Source organism: Osmerus eperlanus, chromosome 13 (assembly GCF_963692335.1).
Source record: "Osmerus eperlanus chromosome 13, fOsmEpe2.1, whole genome shotgun sequence".
NCBI classification, from domain to species: domain Eukaryota; kingdom Metazoa; phylum Chordata; class Actinopteri; order Osmeriformes; family Osmeridae; genus Osmerus; species Osmerus eperlanus.
Window position 1 is genome coordinate 13,599,729 of NC_085030.1, and position 20,397 is coordinate 13,620,125.

Consider the following 20,397-nt stretch of genomic DNA (forward strand, 5'->3'; position numbering starts at 1 on the left):
CCCTATCTGTCCCAAGAAGCTCACCGGCCACAGACGACGTGCTTCACAGACAGTTGACCATTACAGATGCATATTGTAGTCTTTTGTAATGGCTGCCTCTTGACACAAACATGAAGCGGAACCCTGTAAAACACTTCCTCTTCTCTGCATGACACTATAAATAAGCCGGATTGATATCAGGGTTAGGGCTTTTCCTGGGCTACAACGACTCGCAGGGGATCAATATGTTCGTCTTTTAACAGTCCCTTTGCCTCATTTTGTGGATGAAGCGTGTCAGCTATGATGTCCATCAGGTCAAAGTGAGGCTGTTTGTAGAGAGACATGGAAGTGGTGCTTCTGCTGTTTCTGCTGGTGGGAGCGTCTCATGGTAAGATGCTTACAGCTTTACAGTTTGAGCCATTTGTTTTCAGAAGATGAACAGTATCATGCTTCAGTATGTAACAATACATCTTAACTAGAGCAGAGAAGAAAGCAGAGGAGAATCTGTTTAGACAATAGTGGAAACACTTTATAACTAGGGGCTGGTCATGTGTTAGTTAATGTGTAATGAATCCTTCGTAAGTTTGTAAGTCTTATAAACACATATTAATGTCAATAAGCATCTAATAAGGGCCTTATTACCTATTGACTAACGCAAATGTCATATTTTGATATATCTATCCCTAACGCAGGGTAATCATGACCAGATGAATATGATAATTCAAACAATGCACATTAGGAATATTATTGTGTGGTAGACATTTTTCATGTGACATTTGTAAAGTAATATTTGTAATAATTTGTAATACATAATGTAATAACAATATAACATAATACAATAATAATACAATTATTACAATTAATAATAATACATAATACAATGTTACCTTTGGGCTTTTTCTGACACATAGGTGATAACTGCCAGTCTAATGTTTCCCTCATTGTCTCTCCAGGTCTTGAGACATCCTGTGATGCCAGACAGAATGGAGCTCAGTGTTACGGAGCTCTGAATGGAACTGTGTATCTGCATCTGACGGACATAATCAGTGGATATGATTATAAATTACGAGGAAATACTAGAAAACTAGTCTTTATAATGAAAAATCTGAAAGTTATTTACTTTAATAAAGAAAACATAGCAACATATGATAGCCATATTTACTTTGAAATCAAGAATGGGACACTGAGGATCAATAAAATAGGGAAAGAATATTCTGACAAATACACCCTAGAAACAATTCAAGAATCTAGTGGAGCAACTTCAAAACATACATTACAACTGTTCATTGAAGGTAAATAACTGAAAGGATCACAACCTTCAACCATCTGAAAACCAATGAATCTAACCCTGACTACTGTCTGTCCCCCCTCCCCCCCCAGCCCCTGTGTCCTCCCCCAGTCAGGTCATCTCAGAGTGTCTCCCCCAGGGAGGGATGAGGATGTCCTGCTCCTGTGAGGGGGACAGTCCCCGGTACAGCTGGACTCTGGATGGACAAGCGCTGAATGACTCCAGGGTGGTCCATGATGAAGAGAGAAGCAGTGTGACTCTGGAGAGAGGCACAGTAGGAAAGCTCACCTGTACCATCAACAACCACATCAGTCAGGCCACTGTGGAACTGGATGTCTCAACATGCAATGGTAAGCTTTGGTTGTACTGTGAGATTCTATGATCATGATTATGATGCACCATGATTGGACCGTAGTAAAAACTCCTCTACTCTGCCCCACTTTACCATTATCCTCTCTGACTGGGTTTAGGTACAATATACGTAAACTGCACATCATCCAATGGGACAGAGGTATCAGACTGGGTCAGTCCCACTGGTCCTAACCTGTGTACCAGAACTACCACCACAAACCCCACCACCCAGACAGAGAGCACCACTCAGACAACCTCTGGTAAGGGGACTACCAACGTAGCCACCTCCAGACCCTCCAATCACACCACCCAGGGCCTGGCCAGGGCCTCTAGTAATGGCACTGGGGACTTTAGGACCCAGTGGGACTTTAGTAAGTGATGACATTATCTAGATGTGATGACTGATATCAATATGTCATTTTTATCATTAGTGACATAATTCATATTGGAGATGACACTAGACACAGCGATGGTCATGTGATGATGATGATTATTATGAGGATTATTGAAGATTAAGATGAGTTTAAAATGAGTATTTCCCAAACAGCATGGACAACAAAGTGATTTATAATATTATCGTATTATAATGTTAGTAATGGCATTAGTGACATCATTCATAGTGGAGATAATAAAAGACACAACTTTAGTGATGGTAATGCATGGCATTGTTTGGTATTTCCCATTTAGCATGCAAAGCAAAGTGATTTTGAATATTTAAACGTCATTGTTCGTACAGGGATTTTATTGATCCATTACAATTATTTAATGGATAAAATGGAGTCAGAGAAGTATACATATATTTAATCCTTCTTACTAGGTTTAGTATTACTAACACCAAACCTATACTGATTCATTTGACAGCAATACTAATGTCTGTCTCTCTGTGTGTGTCTCCTCTCCCCAGATACGATAGGGATTATAGCTAGGTCACTGGTTGGTGTCCTGCTCATAGCTGTCCTTCTGGGCATATTCTGTGAGCTGTACAAGAGGAAGACTGCTGCTTCTGCAGGTCAGAACACTATTGACTCCCGTTCCATGTGTAATTTTGGGATGTGGTGAAAATGTTAATCAGTGTGTAGGCATGGTGTATATGTCATAACATAGCATACAAACGTAGTGTTGGTCAAGTCTTCACAGCATAGGAGCCAGTGTTTTTGTGTTCGTTTTTGTGTTAGTGAAGGTTTTCTCTCCATGCTGTGAATGAATCGCAGCACCTTTGCAGAAAGTAAACTAACAGCATGTAGTTGAAACGTCCAGTGAAAAACACTCACTCGGCGGTCACTATTTGCAAGAATCTTTGGATAAAATCTTCTGCTTAATGAGTATAGATTCATAATTAGTCATGTTTAAACTTAGACGTAGATCTAACTTTCCTTGCTCTCTACAGAAGATGAAGGTGAGGTGCCTACATTAATGTCTAAATTGTGAAGAAGAACCATGCAGGAGAGACAGAAGAAGAAGCATGCAGGAGAGACAGAAGAAGAAGCATGCAGGAGAGACAGAAGAAGAACCATGCAGGAGAGACAGAAGAAGAACCATGCAGGAGAGACAGAAGAAGAACCATGCAGGAGAGACAGAAGAAGAACCATGCAGGAGAGACAGAAGAAGAACCATGCAGGAGAGACAGAAGAAGAAGCATGCAGGAGAGACAGAAGAAGAACCATGCAGGAGAGACAGAAGAAGAACCATGCAGGAGAGACAGAAGAAGAAGCAGCGCGGGGGCGTCGCCTGCCATTCTTTCCGGGGCTGCTGTAGGCCCGAACCTTTTGAGTGTGGCCCCGAATGTAATTTTAATATCTCGACAAAAAAAACGTGTGTGTTTTCGTAACATGTTGTAACAGTCTGTCAAAATAAATGTTGTGTCTCTAGCATGTCAGTGAACGTCTCCAACTCTATAACTGTGAGAGGGGGTGTGGGTCTGTTGGTCCACGCTGAGTGACAGTCAGTTACAGCGGGGAGAGAGTCAGCGGGAAGAGACTAGAGGAGAAATTGCAGAACGTAGGCAAAAACAGCTTTCCAAAAGAGGATTCGCCTAAAGATAAGAATCTAGCTTATAAATAAAAAAAATTTAATTGCCTGTTGATTTATGATATAATCGGATTTGATACCTACAGTCAGTGGTGGTTCTAGACCCTTTCAACTAGGAGGGCCAAGCTGGGGCCAGTTGTTCTGTTACAGGGGCCAGTTACATTAAACATGAATGTTGTCATCTAGTTTTTGTCACTGCATTGCAGGCATTAACAGGCAAAAGACCACGTGTATAACGATTCAGACTCAACATTTAGGGGGGACACAAGGGGGTCCAAGCTTGTTGTCACAGGGGCACTGGCCCCCTCTGCCCCCCCCCCCCCCCCCCTTGAACCGCCTCAGCCTAAAGTCATGATACCAATGAGTCTAACGTAAAGTTTATTTTACATAATGCTCAAATAACAGTATTTTGAGCTCAAATTAAAGCAAAAAGGTTTGCTCGTGCTGTGCATGCTCTGTGTGTATGTCCCTAGCTGAGGTCAAAGGTTTGGGCTGAGCCCCAAATGTTAACAATGATTGTCCGGTCATGGCCCTTCAAGCAGGCTCCTGCTGAGGTGGGCTATGGATGATCACAGACATCTCAACCTGCAAAAACTCATTTCAGGGAGGTTCCTGCAACACTGTGTCCTAACTAGATGCAATGCGATTGTCAGATGCAAGCAAACAGCTAGCTTAGAACACTGGGAGCCAGATGTCATGGAGATTCACAGCAAAAAATATCATCTAGGCTATTATACAGTTGTGACCAAGTGGTTTGATTGGACAAAAGGTATTCCATGAGTGCTGATATTTGGAGATAACATTGCTGGGACTGTGTGCATCACTCTGCTTAGGCTACATTAACAACCGTTACTGGATCTATCTGTAAAGATGATGACTCATTGGAAACATGCCACCAAAGACACAACATAATCTTATTTCGATGGGTGTTCATGGCCTAACTTCGACCACGCCCGTAGCTTTTGTTTATTTATTTTTATTAGCAATTTCAACAATGTCAAATCAGTTAAGTTTACAAGAAACACAGAGTACATAAAAAAAAAAACTTTACATTAAGAGTAAACATGTATCAATATTAATTAAATTCATGAGTGAAAGTACTCAGAGGCCTGTTTCTCCTGTCGGTCTATAAATCCCTCGAGCCTACGTCTCATAACTTCCCCTCACTCATGATGCCTTAACAGGCAGTTTCAACAGCTGTGGCTTGTGTCAAGTACCTGACGTCACTGAAATGTACTTTTCAGACGTTTAACAGACACCTCTTTTTCTTCACCACATCTTTCTGGTTTTGTCTTGTCACTAAGGATTTGGGGTGGTTCTTCCTGTTATGTTATGAGATCTGTCTTAAACATTTGACATATGGTGTAAATGAAATAAAATTGTTCCATACATATTTTTGAATGTTAAATAAATGTCATTAGGAGATAATGTGTGAGATACATTTGCCTTATTTTAAACCCAAATTACAGTATCTAAGAAGTAGTTCTTTTCACAGTATATGATTGTGTGGGTGTGTGTGTGCAATTTTCATTGGATGTAGGCGTATCTCATAACATTGCCAATTACAATCTCATTTTCATGCCACCATCTTGTCACACTACTGGAACATGTTGATGTTAGTGTGCACACTGCTGTTACACTGTCAGGTCATGTGACTTCTCTTCTCGAATTCTTCTATGGCTGCTTAGCTGAAACCCTCCAAAATGAACACTTTTAATATGCAGGAACTTTTGAATCCTTGTCATTCCACCCGAGGGTGCTGGCTTGTATGACCAGCACTATTCATTAGTTGCTATAAACTTTAAACAAAAAAAAGTAGCTTTCAGGTCTAAAATGTCCTGCCAGCATACATTTTCTTGATATGAATAAATAAGGAAGCAATTTTAATACCTTTCATATGTTTATTGCATTCCTTTGCCTTCCACAGGACAATGAGAAACAATGAAATATTATTTTATGTACAGTATATGTTCAGGTTCATGTACAGTATAATGTAATGTAACTCTATCCTTGTGTTGATAATAATTGATTAAGACGGTACATTCATTACACAGCTTGAAAGGCCATGTAGTTACATGTAAAGACAAATTTGTTTATGTATACACAGTAAATGCATTTACGTAGCAATAAAGAAAATGGATTTTGGATTTGGAAACACTGGATTTTGTGTTTGTGTTTCTGATTAATAGCCCGATTCCCTAACCGCTCAGCCATCTGGCCCCCCACCAGCATCAGGACAGGAACCATCTCTCTCTCAGACTGGGTTTCCACTGGGCTGTAGAAGACTTCTGACTGGGGAGTGGGCTGAGGGCAGAAACAGCAGCTTCTATAATCTATATCTCTTCTATTTCCTGTGACGCGTTACCCCAACTCTTCCAGCTAATCGGCCATCATTGATGTGGTTCTGATAAGCAAGCTGTCACGACAGTGTGGTATGGGAGCTGCACAGACAGGGACCGCAAGGTCCTATGTAGTGTGGTCAGGTCTGCTGAGTTCATCATTGGCAGGAAGCTCCCAGCCCTGCAAGACACCTACCATATACACATTACATTTACATTTAGTCATTTAGCAGACGCTCTTATCCAGAGCGACTTACAGTAAGTACAGGGACATTCTCCCCAAGGCAAGTAGGGTGAAGTGCCTTGCCCAAGGACACAACGTCATCTTGCACGGCCGGGAATCGAACTGGCAACCTTCTGATTACAAACCCGCTTCCCTAACCGCTCTGCCATCTGACCCCATACACGATGCCTCAGGAAAGCTGGCAGGATTCTAAGAGACTGTTACCACCCATCCTTCAGTCTCTTTACCCCGTTGCCTTCTGGCAGGTGATACCGAAGCATTCGGTCTCACACTAGCAGACTGGACAACAGTTTCTATCCAAGGGCCATCAGGCTTCTAAATGGACATTGATATGGACACTGATACATTTCTCACAAGCCACTTTACGTGATACATTTCTCATTGATACACTACTCACTGGTCACTTGGCACACTGTCACTTTCAGCTACTGATTGCACTACCAGCAATATCACACTATTGCACGAATTGTACCCCACTTGTCTTAGTGTAGTGACAAATATTCTACATCTTCAACCAATTTTCAAAGTTTGAAACAACACTGGAACTCAGCAGAGTTTGAAGCAAAATGTTTATTAGAATTCAGAGTGACAGAAACTCCAACAAACGTGAGCAAGATCCCAGGATCAGACTGGAAATTTTCAAAGGTGTGAAGCTATGGGCTGCAGGTCTTCAGGAGAAAACAGGGCAAAGCAAGTAGCTGGCTGGAGAAACACTGGATATTCGACCGGGAACTGAAGATCACAGGAGAAAGGTAAGTATGAACCAACAAAAAACAGGTAAGAATAATTCAAACCCCAGAGACTGAGCGGCCTCGTAGTTGTGACTGACGTAACAATCTGGCAGAGTGAGCAGGGTTGAAGTAGGATGTTGATTGCAGATCTTCGGCAGGTGAGAGTAGTTGTCTGTTCCCAGGAGACTCCGCCCATACACACACACATACGCACACACAGGGAAAGGGAGGGAGGAAAACACAAGGAAAAAGAAAGAAATCCAGTGTCACAGCCAGGGGCGTGACAAGAGTGCTCTAAATAAATGTAGTTGTTGGTAGTGGGTTAGTAGATAAATGTAGATGTAAGACTTTGCCTACTATTTTTAAGTCTGAAAGATTGAATGTAAAATTTGTGTGTAGTGTGATCATGAATGTATATCTGTCCCTAGCTCGCTAAATTATCCTCAGTATATCAATTTTTTTGATATATTTGATTCCTGTGCTTTACCGCAAGCTTGAAGCAGTATTACTTCTTTCTTTTCAAATTACAGTCATCATGTTTTCTTGTTTTGTAAATTATCCGGAGCTTCAATCAAACATGTTAAAGTGTTAGTTCAAATGTAGGCATAAGTACAGCAGCTGCAGGGGTCAGTCCCAAGCAAGCCATGCAGAGGTACACAGACCCTACCTGTCCCAAGAAGCTCACCAGCTACAGCTAACATGACCATTACAGATGCATATTGCACTCTTTTGTAATCATACAAGGTTTCACACTAGCAATCTGGATGGTGGGCCTGGCTGTCTCTTGACACAAACATAAAGCGGAACCCTGTAAAACACTTCCTCTTCTCTGCATGACACTATAAATAAGACAGATTTATATCAGGGTTAGGGCTTTTGCTGGGCTACAACGACTCGCAGAGGATCAATATGTTCGTCTTTTAACAGTCCCTTTGACTCATTTTGTGGATGAAGCGTGTCAGTCAGCTATGATGTCCATCAGGTCAAAGTGAGGCTGTTTGTAGAGAGACATGGAAGTGGTGCTTCTGCTGTTTCTGCTGGCGGGAGCGTCTCATGGTAAGATGCTTACAGCTTTACAGTTTGAACCATTTGTTGTCAGAAGATGAACAGTATCATGCTTCAGTATGTAACAATACATCTTAACTAGAGCAGAGAAGAAAGCAGAGGAGAATCTGTTTAGACATTAGTGGAAACACTTTATAACCAGGTGTTTGTAATGTGTTAGTTCATGTGTAATAAATCCTTCGTAAGTTTGTAAGTCTTATAAACACATATTAATGTCAATAAGCATCTAATAAGGGCCTTATTACCTATTGACTAACGCAAATGTCATCTTTTGATATCTCTATCCCTAACACTGGGTAATCATGACCAGAGGAATATGATAATTCAAACAATACACATTAGGAATATTATTGTGTGGTAGACATTATGTGACATTTGTAAAGTAATATTTGTAATAACAATGTAACACAACATAATACAATAACAATACAACATAATACAATAATAATAATAATAATAAATAATAATACAATGTTACCTTTGGGCTGTTTCTGACACATAGGTGATAACTGCCAGTCTAATGTTCCCCTCATTGTGTCTCCAGGTATTGAGACATCCTGTGATGCCAGACAGAATGGATCTCAGTGTTACGGAGCTCTGAATGGAACTGTGTATCTGCATCTGACGGACAAAATCAGTGGATATCACATTGCATTAACTGGAGATCATAGAAAACGAGTCTTCAAAACGAAGAGTGGGAACATTGTTTACTATAATAAAAAAAACGAAGAAACAACTGATCGCCGTATTTACTTCGAGAAGAAGAATGGGACACTAAGGATCAATAAAATAAAGAAAGATGATTCTGACAATTACACCCTAAAAACAACTCAAGGAAATTCAAGAAACATTGCAACACATACATTACAACTGTTCATTGAAGGTAAATAACTGAAAGGATCACAACCATCAACCATCTGAAAACCAATGAATCTAACCCTGACTACTGTCTGTCCCCCCTCCCCCCCCCCAGCCCCTGTGTCCTCCCACAGGCAGGTCATCTCAGAGTGTCTCCCCCAGGGAGGGATGAGGATGTCCTGCTCCTGTGAGGGGGACAGTCCCCGGTACAGCTGGACTCTGGATGGACAAGCGCTGAATGACTCCAGGGTGGTCCATGATGAAGAGAGAAGCAGTGTGACTCTGGAGAGAGGCACAGTAGGAAAGCTCACCTGTACCATCAACAACCACATCAGTCAGGCCACTGTGGACATGGATGTCTCAACATGCAATGGTAAGCTTTGGTTGTACTGTGAGATTCTATGATCATGATTATGATGCACCATGATTGGACCGTAGTAAAAACTCCTCTACTCTGTCCCACTTTACCATTATCCTCTCTGACTGGGTTTAGGTACAATATACGTAAACTGCACATCATCCAATGGGACAGAGGTATCAGACTGGGTCAGTCCCACTGGTCCTAACCTGTGTACCAGATCTACCACCACAAACCCCACCACCCAGACAGAGAGCACCACTCAGACAACCTCTGGTAAGGGGACTACCAACGTAGCCACCTCCAGACCCTCCAATCACACCACCCAGGGCCTGGCCAGGGCCTCTAGTAATGGCACTGGGGACTTTAGGACCCAGTGGGACTTTAGTAAGTGATGACATTATCTAGATGTGATGACTGATATCAATATGTCATTTTTATCATTAGTGACATCATTCATAGTGGAGATAATAAAAGACACAACTTTAGGGATGGTAATGCATGGCATTGTTTGGTATTTCCCATTTAGCATGCAAAGCAAAGTGATTTTGAATATTTAAACGTCATTGTTCGTACAGGGATTTTATTGATCCATTACAATTATTTAATGGATAAAATGGAGTCAGAGAAGGATACATATATTTAATCCTTCTTACTAGGTTTAGTATTACTATCACCAAACCTATACTGATTCATTTGACAACAATACTAATGTCTGTCTCTCTGTCTGTGTCTAATCTCCCCAGATATGATAGTGATCGTAGCAGGGTCAGTGGCTGGAGTCCTGCTCCTAGCTGTCCTTCTGGGCATTTACTTTGTGCTGTGCAGAAAGAAGACTGCTGCTTCTGCAGGTCAGAACACATATTTGGTCTCCAGTATGTATCATATTGGGATACGGGGAACATATTAATCAGTGATGAATTGTAAATGCTGTGTCTGTCATAACATAGTAGAAACATATGTATAAAGTGTAGGTCAAGCACAGCTGCGAGTCTTAGGATAGGAGGCAGTGTTGTAAGCAGCATGTTATCTCCCAGGGTTGGAGTTGATTAATTTATTTTTTGGGTTTGTGGAGAAGTTTGTGGAGGCATTGTTTCAATCTCCACACTGTATGTATTACAGCACCTTTTGAAAAATAGACATAGGCATAAACACAGGATGCATAAGGACAGGTTATGTAAGTGTTTTATACTATCACAACTAAGTCACTTAGTCTGAAGCTAAACAAAACTGGACTTGGTATAGGCCTAATTAACAGAATATGTTATTAGAAAAAGTATTCATCTGACAAAATGTTTACTTATCCTGCGCACATGAATGAATTATGAAGACAGGCTATCAAGTCAGAAAGTTAACATGCATGTATTTCTACTGTTATTGAAAATGAGCGTATTATCGTGTTCAGGTTCATTCCAAACCGACTCATCCAAACAGCTGACATTATTGATAGTTCAGGCTATGAATATATGAGTGAGCATAGTGGTCTTCACTATAGCTATTTTTTATTAAGTTGAGTGACTGAGTACATCCTAATACCTAAGACGTGAACATTTCGAACACTTAGGCTACTGCAAGTAAATAGAATCCGAAACTTCCACTCAAAAGCACTCGGGCTACAACATTAATAAAAATCGTCTGCTAACGGAAAAAAACTGTAAAAAAAAAAAAACAACTAAAAGAAAATGTTTGTTCACACATTGATGTAGATCTAACTCTCATGTCTCTCCACAGAAGATGAAGGTGAGGTGACCTACGCCGATGTCCGATTCGTGAAGAAGAACCAGGAGAGACAGAAGAAGAAGAAGCAGGCTCCTGTTGAGGTGGAGTACGGCGAGGTGAAGGTGTCCGGGGCCGCCGGGCGTCAGGAGGAGAGCCCCCGCGGGGAGGTGGAGTATGGCGAGGTGATGATCATGACACGCCCCGGGAGGAAGGTGGACAAGCCTCAGGAGGAATGTGTGTATTCCTCCGTACGCTAACACCGTGCCTTAACTGCCCTACAGTTATTTATTTTTTAAACGCAAGCGAAGGTGAAAAGTCTTGGCAACATTGAGCGTCCCGGTACCCTCCGCTCTCATGCACTCTCATGAACAGTTAGTTCCGATCAAGTAATTTGATCGGACAAAATTTGATTCGTGCTATTATTTGGAGATAGCAGTAGGCCTACCAGGACTTTAAAGTGTGTACTCTGCTTACATTAATGACCGTTACTGTATCTATCTATCAAGATGTTGACACACCGGAATATGCCACCAAAAAGACAACAGAATCTCATTTCGATGTTTGTTCACGGGCTAACTTCAACCACGCCCGTAACTGCCATTAGTTTCTCATATGACGTGGATACTCTGGTTCGGACAAACTGACGCTTGGCAAGATGGATTCTCGCATGGTCATGATCTCCAGAATCTAGCTGTCTATCATCTAGCTTTAATTTCGTTGTTATGTGCAATGACAGTAAAGGTTCATTCAAGGTTAACGTTATCTTTAATTTGCAAACGTCTTTACATTTACATTTAGTCATTTAGCAGACCCTCTTATCCAGAGCGACTTACAGTAAGTACAGGGACATTCCCCCCGAGGCAAGTAGGGTGAAGTGCCTTGCCCAAGGACACAACGTCATTTTGCGCAGCCGGGAATCGAACCGGTAACCTTCAGATTACTAGCCCGACTCCCTCACCGCTCAGCCACCTGACTCCCAAACAGCTGACATGATTGATAGTTCAGGCTATGAATATATGAGTGAGCATAGTGGTCTTCACTAGAGCAATTTTTTATTAAGTTGAGTGACTGAGTACATCCTAATACCTAAGACGTGAACATTTCGAACACTTAGGCTACTGCAAGTAATGTTAAGTCTTTATTTGACCCTTTACTCAGGGGCCTGTTTCCTCTGTCTATCTGTAACTTCCTCTGTTATAACGTCTGTGTCGGTGAAGTATCTGTGGTCACTGAAAGAACACGAATAGTTTCCATAACAGAGACTTCTCTTTTTGTCCAACACATCTCTCAGATTTTTTTCCCCGATTTTTTTTAATTGTGTTTTTTGGGTTCTTACTTGTAAGGAAATGTAAATAGTTCCATATGTATATACTGTATATATTTTTATGTTAAGTAAGATAAATTCACGGGATGAATCTCATTATTTTATAAATTCTTTACACAATTATATATTTATGTAATCACAGCTCTGGAAGAAACTAAGAGACCTCTGCGCCTTAAAGTGTTGAAAAGGACAATAATGAGTGAGGATCAGACTGGTAAAATGTAATCGGCCACGGCCGATTTTACCCTGATGTTCCTCACTCAAAATGTTCCTTCTCAACTTATTTCAAAAGGAAAGAAAAAGGTGCAGTGGTCTCTTAATTTTTTCCAGAGCTGTATATCATTTTAATGGCACAAGCTTTTCATACTAAGGCGATAAAAAGAGTGTTTTCCATTAAATCCCTTGGGGTCCTCATTGACGAATCGCTCAACTTTAAATGTCATATCGACTATCTTGTAAACAAACTGTCCAAATATGTTGGCTTGTTCTATAAGATCAGACATTTCCTTCCTCTGCCCTTCTCACGCTGTATAAAACTCTCTTTGAACCACACCTTAACTATTGTAATGTGATATGGTGCAACACTTTCACCAGCCATCTTAAAAAACTTATATCCTTGCAAAAGAAAGTCATACGGGCTCTGTCTTGGTCAGAGATAAATTCTCCCACCCAACCTCTATTCCACAGTTTTGAGTTATTAAGACTGACTGAGCTAAATGAATATCATAATGCCTGCCTTATGTTCCAAATTGTCAACAGACTGAACAGACTAGATTGAGTAGTCTTGTTCCCATCTCCAGCCCCCAGCATACATACCAAACGAGAATCAAACCACTCATATCAGGAAAATGTCGCCGACATGTGCAAGCCAATATCAGTGTTGTCTGTAGGGGGCCGCAGATCTGGAACGGGATTGATGAAGGCCTCAAGGTGCTGCCCTCATCTCCAACTTCAAAAGACAACTAAAAAATCATTTCTTATCAACCTATACCTGATATAAAAAAATATTTTTTCATGAACTACTGGGATGTATGTGTATGATTGAATGTATGTAATGTTATGTATGTACTTGTGCGCCTTTTGCGTGCATCTACTTATCGTCATCTGTGGTAATTGGGTATCCTATAGTCTGTACCACGACCCTTTCATGAATCATCGGCCCCCTCCTATAAGCTTTCCTAGCTTCTTTGGGGGACCCTTTCACTCTACCCAATTGGTCTTGTACCCCAACTGTATTATTGTAATATTTGAAGTGGTATTGTGAATAAATAAATAAATAAATAAATATGAGTGGTGAAAATTCAACTGTAACTATCTACCAGTTTCGGGTGTAAAAAAACTGCATTTGTACAGCGTGCTTCAGTGGTTTACTGGGTACAGTGCCTACTACCAAGTAACACATTGCATTTGGTTCTTTTCCCCCTCTCTCTCTGTCTTGCGTTCTTGTCTCTATCATCATAAGTCTGGTAAAATATCTATATTTGTTGCTGCACTTCCAGTCAGGTGACATGACTTCCTATTTAAAATCCCCCAGTGGCAGCTTATCTGAAACCCTCAAATGTGGACACATTCATGTTGCAACAATTTTCCAAACCCTGTAACCACACAAGGGTGCTGGCCTGCATGACCAGTACTGTTACTTTATTATCAGCCACAGTGAGGACATATTAAAAAAATCTTTAAGCAAAAATATACAGCTTCAAATGTAATTGTCATGCCAGCACATATTTTTGTGATATGAATCAACGTGGAAGTCATTGGAATAATAGTTTACATGTTTTTGCATCAAGCCTTTTGCTTTCAACAGGTCAATGAGTAACATGGTTTCGGTGCACTGCCTTGAATATCTCATGTCATGTACACTAGCATTATGTAATACAACCGGATCCTTGTGTTAACAACCATTCAGTGACTGGGCATGGCCAGCACACAGCTCCAAATACCTTCAGAATCAGAATTAGCTTTATTCGCCATGTAAGTTCACATGTAATTTTTTCTTATGTCAAATTTCTCTTGTGGAATATCAATGAGCAGCAGGTTTCTTGGCAAAAAGCAGTTGCAAAAGAGATCAAAACGCCAAGCAGAAGTGTCTCTACTGTCAATAATGAGTAAACTATTAGTTACTATTGAGTCTTCCTGCCTGAACCACAAAAACATTCCACTTGCTGACTGGACAAACTCAGTGTGCTGCATGTGCTGCATGTTCTGAAATCGACAAGAAGTAACTATTGTTGACACTCTTCTCTCAAACACTCCATGGGTTCAGAAAAAAAAAAAAAAAACTGACTAAATGTTTTTCATAAATGTTGTTTTATTCTTTATTTAGCTGTTTTTAAATGTTTTTTTTTTTACCCTGTACGCCGGTGTCCTTGAGTGCCGAGAAAGGCGCCTTTAAATAAAATGTATTATTATTATTATTAAATGGACTTAAAAAATTGACTAAATTCCAATATTTCCCTATCAAATTCATATACAGATGGTTTATACAAACAGAACCACATTTAGAAAAGTATCATAAGTCAGATATCTCTCAACAGGATCCATATCATTCACCAGTAGCCTGGCCATGGCAGATATATGCATGTTGGCCAGTGGTTGGCATAGCGACGGTGTGGTGGTCTGCAGCTGGTTCTTACTGTTTCGCATTGAAAGGTAAAAAGTCATAATCCTGTGTGGTTTCATGAAAATATGACATTGTTTCAGTAGGCGTATTTAGGGGTAGCAATATTGTTGCTTTTTACTAGTCCACTGGTGCAATCATAAAGACACTGAACATGGAAATCAAACAGGCAAAACTGAGATGGATGTTCAGAGTGTGTGTTTGTATGTTCCAAGAGCACCAGGATGTATAGCAAGTACTTCTCTTTAACAATGTTTAATTTAGTCACTCAAACAGATCCTCATTTCGAGACCACTCTCAGATCCTCATTTCTCACCACAATGTTTTAAGTCTAGTGTAGGACTGAAATTGGCCTTTCTAATAGAAAACACATTTGTTTAGGAACTCTATACAATATCACATGTGAAACTAAATATACATTTAGCAGAGGCAAGTAGGGTGAAGTGCCTTTCCCAAGGACACAATATCATTTGGCAAGGCCGGGAATCGAACCAACAACCTTCTGATTAATAGCCCGTCTCCCTAACCGCTCAGCCATCTGACCCCCATGTATCATCACTCGCTGGTGGTCAGTGTAGGCACCAGCATTTCACAAAGCAGCTTTTAACAGGAATTAACATACCTCTTCCGCTCTCTCTTATTTCTATCTTCTCACCCCCTCCCTCCCTCTCGATTTCCTCTTTCTCCCTCTCTCAGTCTCTCTCTCTCTGATCTCAATGTCAGTCATAAACTGTGCAGAAAATAATGGTTGAGTAGTGCAATTGGTGGGACAACACACGCTAACCCTCCCACACTTCCTCTAGTATCTCTCTATAACAGACATCGATTCAGCATCTGATAACATATCTTTACTGTAGGGTTTGGTTGCCGTGGACAGGTTGTCAAGGACGTTTGGTGTCTGTGTGGGGGGGCGGGATCATGGAAGCATGCTGGGATAGCTGAAGCTTCCTTTTGCTCAGTTTTCTCTCTTTGGCTCGTCTGTTTTGGAACCAGATCTTCACCTGCACAGGGACAGACAGAACAACACTGTCACACCACTGAACACTTGTCTGTCTGTTCGCCTCTCTCCTGAGTCTCCTGTTTGCGATAAGTGACCTGCCTATGTATGTGTGCGTGTGTGTGTATATGTGGGCGTGCGTGTATACGTATGTGTGTGTGTGTGTGTATGTGGGCGTGTGTGTATGGGTGTGTGTGTGGGCGTGTGTGTGGGCGTGCGTGCATGTGTGTATGTGTGGGCGTGCGTGTGTGTGTGTGTATATGTGGGCGTGCGTGTGTGTGTGTGTATATGTGGGCGTGCCTGTATATGTGTGTGTGTGTATGTGGGCATGCGTGTGTGTGCGTGTGTATGTGGGCGTGCGTGTGTGTGTGTGTACCTGTCGTTCTGAGAGGCTGAGAGCGGTGGCCAGCTCAGCCTTCCTCCTGATGGTGATGTATCTGCTGTAGTGGAACTCCTTCTCCAGCTCCAGCCTCTGGTGGTCGGTGTACACCATGCGATACGTGTCCTTGGTCCTGGTCTTCCCTCCTGACAACACAAACACAAGTCAACAAGCCATGTGGATTAGCAACCATGTAAAGCACATACAGCTCTATATGAAGCACATTTATGCAAAGCACTATATAATACAGTATATACACCTAAGAAACGGAATGATTCATTCATTCATTAGCAAGAACAACAAATATAACAAACCATGGCTTTCTTATGAAACGCCAAGTATGCTATCTATGACAGCATGGTCAGACACTGAAACCCTGGAACAATATCACTCGTTATAGAGTTTGACTCCTGTTTGTATCACAGGCGTCAGTGAATCTCTCATACAGACTGATTTCATGAGTCGTGACGAAAGCTGAAGTTTGACACATTCAGGAGGATACAGCAGGAGGCTGTTGGGTTGCAGTTCCAGTGTTAATGAGGCACCAGGTGAGTGAGTCAGACCTGAGGACAGGGATGGACGCGGCTGGCTGGGGCTCAACCCACCAGTCAAAGTGGCGCCTAGCCGGGCCTCAACCTGTATTAATCATGTTACTCAGAACGGACCTAGCCTGGCTCCACAGCTCACGAGGGCTGTTGACATACTCAAGTGTGTACATAGTCCACACACACACACGGTGCCTGGTAGGGTGAGTCAGGTTAAGGGTATTGATCCGGAGAAGTCTTGTCAGTGAATTGATCACAGCAGGGTGAGGGGACACACACACACAAACACACCGGCTCACGCCCACACACACAGACACACACACACACACACACACACACACATGCCCACACAGACACTTACACACACACACACACACACACACACACACACACACACACACACACACACACACACACACACAGACACTTACACACTCACAGATAAGGCTTGAGGAGTCTTATGTTGATGTAAGTTGGTACTCAGTCAGTCACACTGGGACACTTAGTCCGGTCCAGCCTCCATCACTGTTATCTCCCGTGTCACCTCCTGTGTGTGTGAAAATGTCAGTTTGTGTCAGTGTTATCTTCTCAGCCTGTCAGCCCTGAGTAGACAGAGAGGGTGTGAAACCACACACTCTGGGCTCCACTGTCAGTTTGACACAAATATGTGTCAAACTGTGACACATATTTGTGAGTATGAGAGGGTGTAGTTCATATTGTGCAATATTTTTGATTTTTAAAAAAAAATTAGTAATCCGTCATCTGTGTCATCGATATGTGTCCTGTCCACCCTGCAGGGAACTGGTGTCCCACGTAGACACAATCAATTCATCCCTCATGTCGTGACGTTCATTCTCAAGAAGATTGTGACAAGATTTGCGATAAAAGAACACACGCAACACAGATAAACTCTTTCTAAACTTCCCAGTGAGTCAAACTGAGCGTATTTGTTTTTAAGATAACTATATAACATTTCTTATCTCCGTGGATACTGAGTGAGCGTGTTTGAATCATGTTTCCAAAGAGGAAGTGCGACTGCTATGCCTGTTAAGGAGTTAAAAAAACAGATCTGGACAGGAAGTGTTGCCAAATATACACCAACCGTGTCTGCACTTTTGAGATTGATGTTGTTTAATTGTAACTTGTTTAACTACATGCTCTTATGTTTCTACCCATTGGCACTTATTTGCTTTTCACAATGTATGCTTCATGTTTTGGCTACCCACAATGTTTTTGGGGCCATCTCGTTGTTCATGATCATTGACCTATGCACTTTTGTAAAGCTCTCTCTTGGAAGGCGCATTTGCTAAATGAATAAATGTAATGTAAATGTCTGAATAAGAAAACTCCTCAGATGTCAAACACGACAACTTCTGACTTATAAAACACAACTATTTATCTTTCAGTCGTAAAATACTTATTTTTCTGCCTCAACCTCAATCAGTTACAATCCTAAACTGTTTAAAATGGAGATGAGCAGCAATTCCACCGCTCGGCTGCTAAGTTGGAGCCGAGCCTCAGTCAAGCACTGCGGTGAGAAGAAAAGAAGCAGGCAGAAACACTGAAAACACAAAGTACCTGGATTGGTGCTGTGCAGGTAATCTCTGCTCCAGTCAAGCGAGGATCTCCCGAAAGAGTCCTGGCTGGCCGGCGAGTCCAGAGACGAGAGACCCTCTGGTGTGGAGCGTGGGACCTGGGTCAGGTCTGGGGAAGCGCGGGGGGCGGCCCAGGCCCCGTGCGATGCCCACTCCTCCTGAGGGAGAGCCGCGGAGCCCCAGGAGGCTGAGGTGAGGAGCAGGTCTCCTGTGACGTGCTGATAACCAGGGAAATCTCCCCAAGGACACGGCGCAGGAATGCCCTGGCTGTTCCCAGTCTGACTCACGCAGCCCAGCGGGTACATGACAGGGTTCCCGTCTAGAGAGTAGCTCACCTGCATTTCAACCAATCAAGCCCCAAGCACATGGTCTGAAACAAGAAGTAGGAACACTTTTCTCTAGGGTTTACACCTTATCACACTCTGTCTCTCTCCTGTCCACTTCACACCTTTATATATCTGTCCAGGACAGCCAGGTGACAGGGAACAGTGTGACGTCGTGGACACCCCCCGCTAATCCTTCCCTCTGGCGGCTGTCTCTTCCGCTGATGTCTAGGTAAACTACCGGGTGTCAAGCACTGACTACCTGATCAAGGGGCACTGTAGGTGTGTAATGTGTACCATGTGGCCGTGTTTGTGTTGTGTCCACGGTGTCCACAAGAGGACGCCACACGTCCGTGACAGAGAGAAGAACATACTGCTGGAGCTGTCTGCAGGGTGAGGTTAGAGAGTTTATATAGATAGTATATATAGAATATATACTTTAAACAGTTGATCTGGATTTCTGTGTCAATATTGAGACAGCCTTCTTAGACCCTTGGTACACAGGGTCAAGACACCGTAGTCAATCCAGGAACAAGAAGCGTTCCTGCCAGACTGCAGTCAACATCTACACTTCCATTAGTGATCATCATCTGTCAGAAGGAACCAAGACAACACCTCTGGATCTGAACCTGCAGCATCAGCTGAAGCCACACAACCGTCTCTCTCAGAAACATTCAGAAAGGATGTCTGGAACAGTCTGGAACAGTCTGGAACAGTAAGGTGTACTGCTGTCTTCCTACATACCTCTCTTCTTATGCCATCTCTCTACGCCCCACAGAGAACCACACCACAGAGTTAGTTAGACACACACCTAAACATACATACACACCCTCACACACACAGACAGAACCCCCCCCCCCCCACACACACACACACACACACACACGTAAACACTCACAGACACACACATCGGTGTACACACACACTGGTCTTTCATTACTGTAGCCTGGCTCTCACATTAGAGGGAATTAGAGAGGAGAGTGTGTTTCTGGTCACCTCCCACCCTCAGCTCAGCTGGCAGGGTAATGAACGTCCCACAGTCTCCAGGGAAGAGGCAAAGAGGAGGAAGAGGAGGACGGCTGACAGGACACATGGGCCCCCTTGCTCGGAACGCGTTAATGCATGACGCAGTGTGTGAAAGCGCGTGTGAGGAAGATGACTTTGAGTGGAGAGCAGAGCAGCAGCGTTACACACGAACCTCCCGCAGTCCCAGGACTCCTGTTTCTCTGTCTTTGACGAGACATGTGAATGGAGACTTGAGTTATTCTCTGGAGAAAGAGAGGCTTTCTTGTTTTCATTCTAAAGGCCTTTCTAACCCTCTCTCTCTCTCTCTCTCTCTCTCTCTCTCTCTCTCTCTCTCTCTCTCTCTCTCTCTCTCTCTCTCACTCTCTCTCTCTCTCTCTCTCTCTCTCTCTCTCTCTCTCTCTCTCTCTCTCTCTCTCTCTCTCTCTCTCTCTCTCCCCCTCCCTCTCGCTCTCTCTCTCTTTCACTCTCTCCCTCTCTCTCTCTCCCTCTTTCTCGCTCTCTCTCTTTATTTTGGTGGAGGGCGACATGCAGTCCAGGTTGTTGTTGCTACTAGAGACGGATCCTGAGCAGTTCCAGGTCAGTGCCTCCTCTACCCTGCTGGGACAGAACCCCACAGAAACATGAGCTG

The 20,397-nt window shown here is 42.6% G+C and overlaps 2 protein-coding genes across 6 annotated transcripts; one reads left to right on the top strand and one right to left on the bottom strand.

Moving 5' to 3' along the window:
* Nucleotides 1-176: 176 nt before the first annotated feature.
* On the top strand, nt 177-14,565 carry LOC134032714 (T-cell surface antigen CD2). 5 transcript variants are annotated; one of them, XM_062476741.1, is made up of 6 exons: nt 177-367; nt 933-1,271; nt 1,360-1,617; nt 1,738-1,989; nt 2,523-2,627; nt 3,006-3,480. In XM_062476741.1, the coding sequence occupies exons 1-6, from the start codon at nt 322-324 to the stop codon at nt 3,044-3,046; spliced, it is 1,041 nt and encodes a 346-aa protein (XP_062332725.1). In that variant the 5' UTR covers nt 177-321; the 3' UTR covers nt 3,047-3,480. The 5 variants fall into 5 exon arrangements, with proteins under 5 accessions (XP_062332725.1, XP_062332724.1, XP_062332722.1 ...); XM_062476740.1 differs by lacking the exons at nt 2,523-2,627; nt 3,006-3,480 and adding exons at nt 9,988-10,092; nt 10,973-14,565 and having other exon boundaries at nt 178-367; nt 1,738-1,878; XM_062476738.1 differs by lacking the exons at nt 177-367; nt 933-1,271; nt 1,360-1,617; ... (1 more) ...; nt 2,523-2,627; nt 3,006-3,480 and adding exons at nt 7,838-8,016; nt 8,570-8,908; nt 8,999-9,256; ... (1 more) ...; nt 9,988-10,092; nt 10,973-14,555.
* A 956-nt stretch (nt 14,566-15,521) lies between these two features.
* On the bottom strand, nt 15,522-18,862 carry cdx1a (caudal type homeobox 1a). Its single transcript, XM_062476593.1, has 3 exons — nt 18,404-18,862; nt 16,278-16,426; nt 15,522-15,905 (listed from the first exon to the last, which is right to left on the bottom strand). The coding sequence occupies exons 1-3, from the start codon at nt 18,759-18,761 to the stop codon at nt 15,786-15,788; spliced, it is 627 nt and encodes a 208-aa protein (XP_062332577.1). The 5' UTR covers nt 18,762-18,862; the 3' UTR covers nt 15,522-15,785.
* Nucleotides 18,863-20,397: the final 1,535 nt, after the last annotated feature.